The sequence below is a fragment of the Anser cygnoides genome, chromosome 2 (genome assembly GCF_040182565.1).
Source record: "Anser cygnoides isolate HZ-2024a breed goose chromosome 2, Taihu_goose_T2T_genome, whole genome shotgun sequence".
In the NCBI taxonomy this organism is placed as follows: domain Eukaryota; kingdom Metazoa; phylum Chordata; class Aves; order Anseriformes; family Anatidae; genus Anser; species Anser cygnoides.
Genome location: NC_089874.1, coordinates 11230738 through 11243981, shown reverse-complemented (window position 1 = coordinate 11243981; position 13244 = coordinate 11230738). Strand labels below are relative to the sequence as shown.

The 13244-nt window shown below is 38.4% G+C and overlaps 1 protein-coding gene across 6 annotated transcripts in view; it reads left to right on the top strand.

Annotated features, from left to right (window-relative positions):
• DIP2C (disco interacting protein 2 homolog C) overlaps positions 1-13244 on the top strand; it is a 317670-nt gene that overhangs the window by 280356 nt on the left and 24070 nt on the right. For 4 of the 6 annotated variants that reach the window (XM_066991456.1, XM_066991455.1, XM_066991458.1 and 1 more), the window contains 2 exons: positions 5417-5446; positions 7141-7202. In XM_066991456.1, coding sequence (XP_066847557.1) covers positions 5417-5446; positions 7141-7202 — 92 coding nt within the window. The remainder of the gene's footprint in view (positions 1-5416; positions 5447-7140; positions 7203-13244) is intronic. The other 2 variants (XM_066991457.1, XM_066991459.1) reach the window with 1 other exon arrangement.

Here is a 13244-nt window from a genome sequence, read left to right as displayed (position 1 = left end):
TGACATTCTGTAGTTGCTGCCATAAATATTCTCCAGGAATAAAAATTCAAGAAAGTCTCCTGTTGTCTCAAAAGCAGCACTTGGATCCTTTAAAACAGATGTATCTTTTCCCTAATGAGAAATAGTCTTGAGAGAAAAATGCATCTTTTAGATCTTTTTAGAAACTTCAGTGGACTAGAGCACTATGTTCCCCATGTTTTTGTCATGGGTTTGGAATAAAAAATGCTGACCCAAGTTTTGAATTCTCTTCTACTGAATGTTTCCTTGCAAGGATACAGGCCTCTTTGTGTCTTTCTCCAAATCTAGACTGCTATATGGTGACAAGGCAGAGAGGACAACTCAGAAAACATCTAGGAAATCATCAGGCACTCTGACCTGAGACAACATAATTCGGAAGGTACCAGTTTAGGCCAGTTAGCAGGTGTGGGTTGGTGTGCTTTCCCAGTCAGCAATCCAAGCAACTTGAAACGGTTCACTGGGAGGAGAGTTGCAGGCAGCAAGGACACCTGGGGTTGACTCTCATTTTCCCTCAAGTATAAAGGGAGATCAGAGGAGAAAGATGGGCTAGTTACTTGGTAACAACAGTTTTCTAATTCATTCCTGTTTCGTTAGCCATTCTGAAATGCCAGCATAGGAGGGAAAGAGGGAAATGATGGCATACATCCCTGGCCAACTGCTTTGAATTCTCGGACAGACCAGGACGGGGTCCACCAGCTTCCCTGGCCAGCTGAGGTGGAGCTTTTTCTGAAAAATACCATGACCTCCCACTGGCTTATGGTTCATGTACGGACCAAGGATGAAGATAACAAGGACAGATCAGTGGCAGAAGTTTGCTTGCCACTAATGAAAGTCTCCTTTTCAGACTTGCAGGAGTCTGGACTGTTCATAAGTAGTGGCTGCTTCACCTAGGAGGTAAATCATTTTTTCAGGACAAGTAATAGAATCAGGCGAATGACACTAACCCAGATTCAATGCCCAGGGCTCCAAGTAAGCCTCACTGGAAATAATATTGTACTGGTCTGCCTGTGATGGGGTGGAATTAACTTCTTCACAGCAACACTTTTGGCGCAGTCCTTTGGATTTGTGACTAATACAGTGCTGATAATACACCAGTGGTCTCACTATTGCTGAACAGTGCTGTGCAGCAGGCAGGCTTTCTCCGTTTCTCACTCTGCCTACCACCCTCACCCAGCAAAAAGGCTGGGGATGTGCAAGAAGCTGGGAGGGGACACAGCTAGGACATTCCCAGGGGATGTTCCGCACCAGATAAAGTCATGCTCAGCAATAAAAAAAGAGGGTGGGAGGAGCATATTGGAACAAACTGTAAAATTGGATAACTCTCTGAAGGAATATTATTGATAATACTGGCTATGAATTTAAGAACAGCACTCAATCCTAGTGCGAGGTGATTAACAGCCTGGCTGATCATATAGCTTAGTGTCAGGCTTCATTTACTTGTACTAAGATTTTACATTTCAGTTCACAGGACAAACTAAAAGCCATATGTAATTTAAAGAATGGTGTGGCTAGAATGAAAAAAAAAAAAAGCCATTTCAGAACAGTCTATATTTGGTAACATTACCCTTCCAAGTAGAATGCTTTTCTGAAGCATTTTAAGCCAGGAGTAGTTTGGCAAGTTCTAAAGGGGATTGAAATATAACTAAAGATGTAATAATGCTCATGAGCATTACCATAAAACATGTCATTTTGACAGAGAATATAAAGAAAGATACAGGATTGCATCCTTCGAAGCATCTGGTAGTAGGCACTGCCAAAGACTGAATGCTGAATTAGACTGAATGCTCTTTCCAAATGTTCTGGAAGATTATGGCTAGTGATACTCCACAGTAGCTTGGGGGCTATTCCATTTTCTGGGCTGAGGAACAGAATGAATTTTAATCCTTGGTCAACAATGTTCCTTAAATTAACATTGTCTCCAGTATGTTCCAGAAATTGCTCATGATTTCTGTATGCTTCACATCGCATAAAAATACTTCTAAACATGTTTGAGTCAATAGCATCTGCCTTTCCATTTTTTCTTTCAAGTTATATGGTCTGTGAGGTTAGCGTGTGTTTCCTGGGACACCATCTTTCACAGCAACAACTGTGATCCAGCCTATTCTAGTGTCATTCTAAATCTTATACCTACTTATCACTTTTCTAAACGTATCTCACTGTTCAGCTGCGGCCCCGTACCAGCAAAAAGCCTGTCCAGGATTTCTTCTCCATGGACTGCCTCTAATGCAAATTGGATGTGGTTTTTGATACCTTTTTAACTTCCTTTTTTTTTTTTTTTTTTTGGTTAAATTAAGGCTCAGGTGTTTCAAGGGGAAAGTACACTGATTTTTCAAAAAGCTTTTACTGTTTTCCACCCCTATTTGAAGAAGAGATGTATCTGTGTGTATGTGTATACAACTTCACAGCAGAATTTGACCTTTTATTAAAGATTACTTTGAAAAGGAAATCATTATGATAATCTCTTTGGTACAAAAGAGTCTTAGCCTACCAAATGAATTATAATTTCAGGATTAGGATCACTGACAGACTAATGTACTGTCATTTGTATTCATTTCCTCTCAAATTTAGAGCAAATGTGCTATGTGTCTTTTGATGTAATCTCTTTGGACTAGATTTTTAGAGGTATGCTTTTGAAAATAAATAATTTTCTCCATCTTTAGGGACTTAAATACCATTAATATCTGACTTTTTATGACAGTACAGTCACCGATAATTGTCCAGCTATTTCTGAGATGAAAAGATTGCATCCAGCGTATTCTAATTCTCATTAACTAGCATCTTAGCATTCTCAAGAGAGAGAGAGAGAAATAGATATGAAAAGTAGCCCCTTTCTTACAGCAGCACAGATGGTTTTCTAGGATTTTAGCTAATTTCCATTTAAACGCTCGAAATAAATAGTAGAATTTTATTCAACCTGCTACGTAATTTCAGTTGAGGATAAACTTTGTTTCATTTTCCTTAGTTATCCCTGAAAATGTGCAAGCTAGAGCAGGGGAGCAGGATTCATCTGGCTTCATTTAATTCGCCTTGAAGTTAGACACTAGGACAAAGTTAGTTATCTATTGTCCATCTATAGGCAGTAGAGACAAAGAAATGGTTCCAAGGAGAGTGTCATTCAGCCGATCTCAGGTGCACATCTTGGGATTCATCACCATCAGGAGGTACTTCCTGCCTTACACTGCACACTTTCTTCTCTAATGACTGAAATTATATGAAATGAATCCCTCCGTCACTGTCTAGCAAAGGGAACTTTGTCAGTTAATTTAGGGGTTAAAGATAACATTACTTTATCCTTAGTGATAGATTGACTTCTTTGAGGATCCTCCATATTAAAAGTAGTAAGAGCTTGCTATGAGAGGAGTGCAACAGGCACTCTGTGGATGATTCACATTTAGCACCGTGCTGCAGCTCTGGGTGAGCTCCATCAGATTCTGTTCCCCCACCTTTATTATGAGTCATGCTCTGAAGTTCTTTTCACAGCTCCAGCTGCTGTGCTTGCGTATGTGAGATTGGGAAGTGTACATCAAAAAATCTTATCTCTGAGCATCACTAGAGCAGGAGTAGTCTCAGAAGTATAAACATTGAGGCCACAAGCCCAGACAGCAAAATGAAATGAAATGAAGCAAAACAGTTATTTTTAAATTCTTCGGACTTCTGTTTGCCAGGTAGTTGGTTTTTAACTGGTGAGGGAAGGAGAGGAGAGCACATAGCTGGGCCTTTAACTGCAGTGGAGATTAGGTGCAGGCTGAGTGTTGGCACATTGTCATCTCTCCTAATTGGTATGGTGGTTCTTGGTGCGGTTTTGACCTGCAAAGTTTTCTCAGAGAATAAATGCCTGGCATGTTGCAGAGATTGGCATCGGCCTTGGATGGTTCCCTGGTGGCATCCTGTGGGCAAGACATTTATTTATTCCAAAGGATATGACTGATGATGTACGAGTTTTCAGGCAGAAAAAGCTTTTTAGCCCATTTTATTTCCTTCAACACTGCCTAGCATGTCCTTACTAAGTATCAGACACAACAGAGGTTCTGTTGTGGTTTTCCTGTTACCAGTGTTACAGATATGCTCCATCTCTGTCTCACAAAATAAATGTGCACAAATTGAGTCAGTCACTCAGGTCTTGGATAAGATCCTGCTTCTTTAAAACAATGCTGAGACCTCAACTGCTGTTTGTTAAGGCCTTAGATAAAATCAGTACGAGGCTCAGACACTCGAAGACCTCTCTGGACCTGCAGAATAGTCACAAGCAATGAATTATATAACTGATGAATTTCATCAACTCCCCTGCTTTGTTGCAGTTACACTGCAGTGTTCAACTTGGATTATTAGTAAGATTTCTATTTTCGGGTAGCAGTGTAAGAAGCAGATCCATCCTATTTTTTAAAAAGCTTCATCTTCCCCCACATCCAAAATATATCTATTTTTATATGCTGCTGTGGCGGCTTCCTGTAGTTTTTAACTTTGCTGGAATTCAGAAGTTTAACAAACGGGATGTGGAATGGCAGCGCACTCAGAGCTACTTATTTTCGCAAGTTGTAGGGTTAAGTCCCGCAGCAACCATCTGCGGTTAGGAATTCAACATGACAGTAGCAACTTACGACTAGTCATGACTGTGTTTTGTCTCTTCACTACATTATCGATCGTGGTGGAGAACTGATGGGTTTCTATTGGTTTTTAATTTTACTGTTCTATATAAGTATTACATTGCTTATAGTAGAAAATAGACTAAGAATGAAGAGTTACTGAACTATGAAGTTACTCCATTTAGTTATGGTCTTATAGTAATTAGATTGTGGAAGAAGCCTTAATTTTATTTCACTCTAGGAGCAGGTTAATCTGTATGAAACAAGTTGTAAGTATCATTCTCTTTTCTCCATTGTATACTAATTACTTTTTTCCCAAAAGAGAGCTTACTTATGGTTTCTACAGGACATCGCTTACAAACTTCTAGTAGTGAAATGGCAGACTTGGAACCCCTGTCTCAATGGATGTGCATTAAAATAGCAGGGCCATAATGTTTACTGACTTATTCACAAAAAATAAATAAATAAAAAATCAGTATGCTAGACACATGTTTTCCACTAACAACATTGTCTGTAGTGTCCTAAAACCATTTAAGTCTGTTTGTCCAAGGTTAGCAGTCTACAGCTGTCTCTTCTGTTGCTCTACTAAAATGTTGACACCTCATTTTTTACTTTTTTTAACCTTTAATGGTATAATGGTTAATTTGTAAGATTCCTGTATTTGACATTGTTTTTCTTTTTATTTTACTCCCTGCTTTTTGCATTCTCCTCTTTTTTTTTTCTCCCACCCTTCATTCCCATTTTTTACTATTATTTTCGTCTTGTGTTACCTTCTTTCCTTCTCTCCCTCATCCCTGCTATTCCTGCTGCTATAGCCTCACAGGCTGGGGAAGCTGGCCGAGCAGGTAGGGGATTTTCATGTTCCCTCAATACCCACCTATCAGCTTCCAACAGTGGGACAGACTAGAAATTGAGTCTGGAGATTTGGGGATTTTCAGATCCTATGAAATTATATACAAGTCCATTATAGCTTTATCTGGATGCAGGTTTCATCAAATATTAGTTGTCTGTTGTAACTCTTTCATTCACACTGAAAATAACAAATACCATAGTGATTGTCTTTGATTTTCATTATTTTATAAACCAATTCAAGTTTAGTTTTATTTTTTAACGATAAACAATTTTTTCTCATTTTTTGTTTTTAACATTGCATATATTTGAAATAAGCTCTCCGCTCAGCACTAGTCTGTTACACTGCTGAGTTTACTAGTAGACTCAAAATCGTGTCGTTAATAGCTAGAGAGGATATTGTATCTTGTATTGTGTATAACAAGCTAAAGAGGCTAACATGCATGTGCAGCTCTATTACTCTTTTTCTCCTCTGGTGGTGGGTCACTATCAGTGTCTGTACAGTAAGTATCAATCAGTACTGGTAGCTCTTTTCCCCTTTAGATACAAAATTATGTATTCATTGAATTCTCTCACAATTTTTAGTGCTAAATGAATCATGGAGCTACTGGCCAGCATTGCAGAAACACAAAATTTAGCCTCAGACATACTTAATGTGAAGAATTGTACTCTAGTATATCCCAAACAGGACCGAAATCACTGGGAATTGATGCTGTCTGCTGTTTTAAATAATTAAGATCTAAATAACTGATAAAGGAGTTCCTGCACTTGTACACTACCTGGGCTAGGTGAATTTATCTGATGGAAAAAAAAAGAAAAAAAAAAAAGATTTCCAAAGTTCCAGTGTTCAAAAATGAAGTTGTGCTTTTCTTCTAGCTTTCTGTTTAGCAGTGATGTGAGCTATGCAGCAGAGAAAAGAGCCTTAGATTACAGCACTGAAAATTCCAATGAAGTTGTATAGTGATGGGTTTGAAGTCTTGGATAAGGGAAAATCATAGCAGGTTACAAGACTGCAGCAAAGCTGTGGGTGGAAAGGCCTAAAAGACTCTATCATCTCTGCATAAAAGGAAACTCGAATTAGCCTACTATTATTCAAGTAACTAAATATTATGACATAAAACGAGGGTTTAAATTATGCAGTGGAAGACCGAAAAGGAACAGAATAATTGCTTATAGATCTTCAGTCCACACTGGTTCGTGTCATGCGTGCTACCTTTAATATCTTTAGCTTCAAATATATTCTCTGTTGCATGTGTGGAAGATTCTCAGTAAACCATGCTTCACATTCCTGACCATGTGCTTCTGCCATTAAACTATGTCTCCTCTTGGCGTTTCTGCATTCCTTTATATGGCAAAATGTGTTTAACATTTTTTGTATGTATCCACATGCTGAATACTTGGCCTTTTGTAGCAAATAAAACCTCTGTTGACATGTGTTTGGTTAAATAGTATGGCCGCTTGATGCGTTTTACCAACCACGAGGTAACAAGTACCTGACGGTAGGTATGTTTTCAGGTGCTCTGTAAAGCTGACTCTGTAAAGCTGAGCTTTGTTTGATGAACAGCTTAAATATAACTTGTCGTTTGATTAGTATAATTAGCAGTGAAATGAATGTTCAGTTATTCGGGGGGTAAATCTCTTTTCTCCTCCCAGCCTTCAAGTTCTGATTAACTGATGTTGTTGTTTACAGGGAACATCTGGACCGGATCCAACCACAGTCTATGTTGATATGAGGGCACTGAGGCATGACAGGTCGGAACCACCTTTTTCTTCTATAACAAACGCACTTAAGAGTTTCTAGCAAAAAAAAGTCAGCACACCTCACCCTGAAAGCCTTTGTAATCCTCATAAATAATTTGTGATAACTCCTACCTGCAAGCAGAAGTAGTTATTTTTATTAGTTGGTTAATTAAATAATGTTACTATTGATAAACCTGAAGCATCAGGCACAGCAAGTCTGTTCACTAACAAGATTCCCAGCTTTTCAGGGTTTTTGTGACACTTGTTTCTGGTGGGACGGCCTAGCCAGTCCCTAAGGAATGGAGTCCTGTTGGGCCTGTTGGCTTCACAGAGGTGTTTCCCCTTGTTGGGCAAGGCCAGCGAGGAGACGATGGGGAGATTTTGCTGTAATTCTTAATGCTGGAAGACTGTGAAGAATTATCGATTTTTGGCCATTGTGAGCAACCACATTCTTTGACATTGGATGTTTTCTAGTTTTATATTTAATGTTAAATAGTCATATAACAAGTAACAACTAAAATTTACATGTAGTGTTTGTAAGGAGATATATGAAATCTTCTGGATGGAAGGAAACTTGTAATTTAATGTGTAATTTTAGAAAGTACCCATGCACATGTTTCAGTTTTCCAATACAGTAGTCAAAATGCTAGCAGGTAGTCTCTTTGTAGAATTTTCTTTTAACAAAACAGTTTTCTGTTAACTCTGGAAGTGGTGAACATTTAGTTGACAGCGTTCACCACTGCTGGTGCCGTAAAAAATCATTATCCAAATGGGGCTTCTTACTCTTTTTTGGTCTTTTTTTCCCCTCTCCTTCATAAAAGCTCAACAGCAGAGAATTTGTTCACCTTAGGCAAATATTGACTTTAGCTATATCAAAGTGATTGGGTCAGTGTGCAGGGTACCAACCTCAAGGTAGTGCTGGCCTCTGCCCACATCACCCCCTGCATTTCCCAGTACTTCATAAATGCTAGTCGTAACAGGTTCATATTTTTTGGACAACACATAAATTCTAAAATGAGCATGACCATCAGTCTATTATAGTTTGGACCTGCTCAGCAAGTCTTTCGTATATTTTCCTCTGTCACAGTGAGGGGCTGAAGAGGAACAGGGATTTGTCCTGCACGTGCAGAGACATCTAGCTCAGAGCCACCTGCCTAGACCCCATTTAGTGAAGAGGCAAATGGGAAGTTTTAGGATGTGATTTACCTGTTCTCGTGTAAGTTTTCAGCTTAAGGAAACATTAAATGGACTCAAAATTGTGTGCTTCTTTCCATTAACTATAAAGGGAACATAGAATAGTTAAGTCAAATACAAATATAGGCGTCTTCTTACAGGACACGGAGTGTGGCAGGTAGAAGGAAGGAGCTGTAAGATACTTGACACTCTCACCATTTCTCTCTTCCTTTTACACACTATATTACCAACAGTAATACTCACGTTTCATCAGTCCTCTGCTATACTGCTGCCTGCATAACCTGGCCTCAGAAAACTTGAACCTCCTGGCCCAGCAACTACGGTACTGTGTAGACATGCTCATACTCAGCCCAGGGAAAAAAGGTCCTGACGTTATCATTACAGGAGCCTATCATCTCTGCAGTGCACCAAAGAAAGGGGATTTACTTGAGTAGTTGAATGATTTATTTTGTAAAAAAAGGGGGTGAGGAGTGGAGCAATTTTTTCTCTAAGAGCAGAACAAACACTGAGCAGGATAAATCTCATCCAGTCTAAAGCAGTCTCCTAGGCTCCTTCTGCAGTCATTGAAAAAGGACACAAAACGCTGGTGTAACACAGCTATCTCAGACATGCATCAGCATGGGATGAATTGCAGTTAAGGTACCATTCTTTCTTTATTGATGAGGAAGGAAACTTAAACAACTAACTTAAACCAAATGTTTATTTTTTTAATAGAAGCATTATGGTGAGACTTATTTGCCCATAGTGTTTAAACTAACATCATAGCTCTAACATGCTTGAAGCTAAGTTGAACACAATATAAGCATGTATCAGTAAGCATCATTCAAGTGCAGGAGAAAGAGCTAAAGTTATATCTATAGAGGGGAGAGAATAAAGCAAATATAAATAGCTTTAAATTAATTTTTCTGAGAGAAGTAAATTTATGTAATATTTACTGGAAGGAAAATATATAGAAACATATATTTATAAAGACAAATGAATATTTACAGTTTTATAATAATAATTATAAATAATAAAATTATATTTGTAAATCTTTATATAAGGAAAATAAGATCATGCTTCATAAAAGCTGTATATGGCATGGGTTTACTATTTCCTTGCCTTACCATGTCATTGAGAAGTAGGCATCATTATCAAGACCAGACTTTGCAGTGTGTTAATTTATATTTAGTGACTAGTTCTACAGAACATGAAAGATGATCTTTGGAGTTGCCTTCTCACATTGTGGTAATGTAGATTTTAATTTGATGGATTAAAGCTGTGCCTCATTTACTCAATCCTGGGGAATTTAGAATCAGATCCATGGGTCATAAATTAGGGGACAAAACAACTTTATTTGGCACAGTCTCTTCACACTTGCTGTTTCTAACCATTTTAGTGGAACTGAATGTCACTATCACTTAGCAGCAACTGAAAGATTGCTTCATGTAGCTGTGAGAGTGTACAGTAACAACCGACTGCATCTTCACAGGTCAGCCAGTCTCCCAACAATATGGAAAAATTACACTGTACACTTAATGTGAGGGATTTCACTAGAACAGGCTGCCCAGGGAGGTTGTGGAGTCTCCTTCTCTGGAGATATTCAAGGCCTGTCTGGACGCCTACCTGAGCAACCTGCTCTAGGGAACCTGCTTTGGCAGGGGGATTGGACCCGATGATCTCTGGAGGTCCCTTCCAACCCCTACAATTCTGTGATTCTGTGGTTTTTTGTTTTGTTTTGTTTTGTTTTTTTTTTTGTATTTTATATTTTGTAGGATATTGTCCAGAATTTGAAAAAGACTGAACATCATTCTTTTGCTTTTTCTTGGCATAATAATGCTTTCTAGTTACTGCAAAAAGTAGCTTTGACAGTTTAGATCAAAATACCTGTGCCGTGTATGATCTAGACTGAGATCTAGAGCTGCTTGGTCAACCAGACTAGACATTTCCTTCCAGCTTGCACTGGATTCTGATGGTTTATTTCTTGGGCTAGGTTAGATGTTCTCAAACACCTTTTGAATCTGCCTGTGTGTGTGTGTTTTAGCCCTCAGCCCACAGGTTTAGCTGCTGGATTCCTAGAGCTCTAGCCATATTACTGCCAGGTCAGGGAAGTGCCTGGGACTGGGCTCACATGGAGATTCAGGAAGCTGATGCCAAGGGGTGCAACCACTCAGTCATTAGCAGGCATCGGTTGTGGTACTAGAAAAAGCATTAAACTGCCTAACAGTGATCATCCAGTGGAATTTTAGGTGCTACAGCTACTCCATCAGGCCTTGCCTGTTGTATCTGGTAGCACTAATCAGATGGCCCAAGCACCAGATGGCATTAGACACCTCTGTCTGGGAAACTGAGTAATGTCCTAACAGCAAGAGTATCCCACTCCAGTTTGCTCTTGGGGGTAATGCATCAATATCATTCTATTGGTCATCCCACCGATTTTCTAAAAATCAGTGTCCCCAGAAGGTGATGTCAGAAAGAGTGAGAAGTAAAGACAGACTTGTCCCACCTATGCCACTTAATACAAAAATAATAATAATAATTAAAAAAAAAAAGAGAGGACGCCTAGCAGGTGATGTATATGTCCCTGCACTACTAGAGAGGTTAACTCACATCCAAAAAGCAAAATAGGTGGATTAATGCTTCACTGTGCATGAGCTGGCCTCTTGGCAGGCTGCGCTGGCCCAATAACTTGCTCACTGTGCCTCCCAGGTCATGTAAACATGCACGTGTGTGTGCAACAAAACTCCAGGCATCAGCACCCTGTCGTGCCATTGACTGCAATTCTCTGCCAATGCTTCTGGGAAAACAACTTTATATTAAAAAAATAAAAATAAAAAAGAGAGAGAAATAGAACAAATATATTCTTTTCACATTTGTCTGAAATCCCCTGGTTTTCAGATCCTTCCATCATCATTTTGGACCAGTCATGTTCTCCTCAGAAAGCTTTTCAGATGGTTAAACACAAGATACCTAAATATGCTAAAAGCTGAGAAGTGCTTGGAAGAAGAGACAGAGATCCCTTTCTCATTGTACCAGAATACCACATATTGAAAGATGTACACTTTCTAATATTTCCATGCTATTATGGCAGGAAAGATGTACATTTCAAGACCAAGCATCCCTTTTTTCGAGGATGCTGTAAAACAATATCTACACACATGTGTAAGGTTAAAAATGTACAAGATAATCAATTTAACAGCAAGTTATATCTTAGTAGAAAAATAATTTAATTGGCAAAACTGGCCACTTCATCAAACTGAGACTTGTGTGTTCCAAAATAAACATTCCTTTCACATAGACAGGGAAAAAGTATTTTTAAATGCTCTTAGGACGTCAGATTTTCAAAAGTTTCAGTATAGTTACGTATATTCTAAAATATACTTATCATTAAATCGCTCAAAACTGTTTTCAAAATGTTACTGATTTAACCTGCTAATTTAAATTTTGAAATTGCCATAAATTTGAAACGCAGTTGGTATGAATAAGAGATAAAGCATCATGAAAAATGTTGAAATTAGGTACTTTGACTGCTTTGAAATTTTCCCCAAATTTTAATATAGGAAATTCATTTTTTTCCTGCATTTTTGTACCTTTTGTATTTAAAATGTTGTATAGAAGTTTTCTGCAGAAATTAGTGGGCTGAAGGATCATCCAGTGATGCCTGAAGGAGATTGTTGATCTTCTAAAACTGAAACTTCTTGTAGCCACTGCAAAGATAAACATCGCCTTGCATCCTGATATTCTTTCCTGTAGCAAAACCTTATCAACACAGAAGACAAAATTATGAAAATCATTGTGAAAGACCTACTTTGAAATCAGAGTTTGTTTCAAAAGGATACAAATGAAAAAAACAAATTCAGTTCAATCTGTGTCTACCCCCAAAAGCAGGCAAAGATGTCCCTGGTTTTCTTGTTCAGTAGCTGATAGTGACAATTTGTGAACTCTGATAGAGTGGAGGCTAAGACTTCTAGTGGGGAGAGAGCCACTGATCGAGTTGTGTATGTATTTATAATGATTTCGGTATAATAATTTAACATGCAGTTGGACAGCTTGCTCTGATTTTGGCTACAAGTTGCATTTAGGCTGCTTCTTGGACTATATCCACATCTTGTACCAAAAATGGGCAAGAATGAAGACTTTGTCAGTGTTAATAAACACTATTCTCATTTATTATTTTGTTATGCTATCTCTATTTTCATAAATGCAGGCATCCTTACCACTCAAATTCTTCTGATCCTGTCTTTAAATTCCAGTATTCCCTTTAGTGAAACAATAGTTGCATTAAATGATCATTCAAATTATTCTAATTTCATCAAGTTAAGTCTGGCTGCTTTTTTTCGGTGCAGTAAGAAGAATTGTATTATTAAACCTTTTTGTGGTTTACTCCATTCCCCTTTGAGCTGCATGTAATGGTGAGCTGCTTGGATAGTTTCATGGTCACAGACACGGTGAGACAGCTGGCGCCAAACAGGGAGTCAAATCCAGCTGTGGGATGTGGCCAGGTAGAGGCAGTGGGATATATGTTGGTTCAAGTTACTCGTTTTTTATTCTGACAGGTACTCATGATGTCGCATGTGGTATCCAAAGCCTTTCACTGAAATATTCCCATTCCATCATTAAAACAAATTATTTTAGTCTGATTTTCCACTGTATTTATTAAACAAGCAGTTGGCAGGTCTGTAAGAATAGGTGTCTTGTCTTCTTATGGGGTCACAGACATCTTTTTGGGAATTATGTAAATTAGTGAATCTTTTCAAAATTAAAAATAACTGATCCCTGTATTACTTAAGTCATTAGCTGCCTTATGTCTTAGGAAGGTATTTATATGCTGTGCTATATCTGATTTTTCATTGTGGTCTTCTGGGGTGTTCAAAGAGCTCC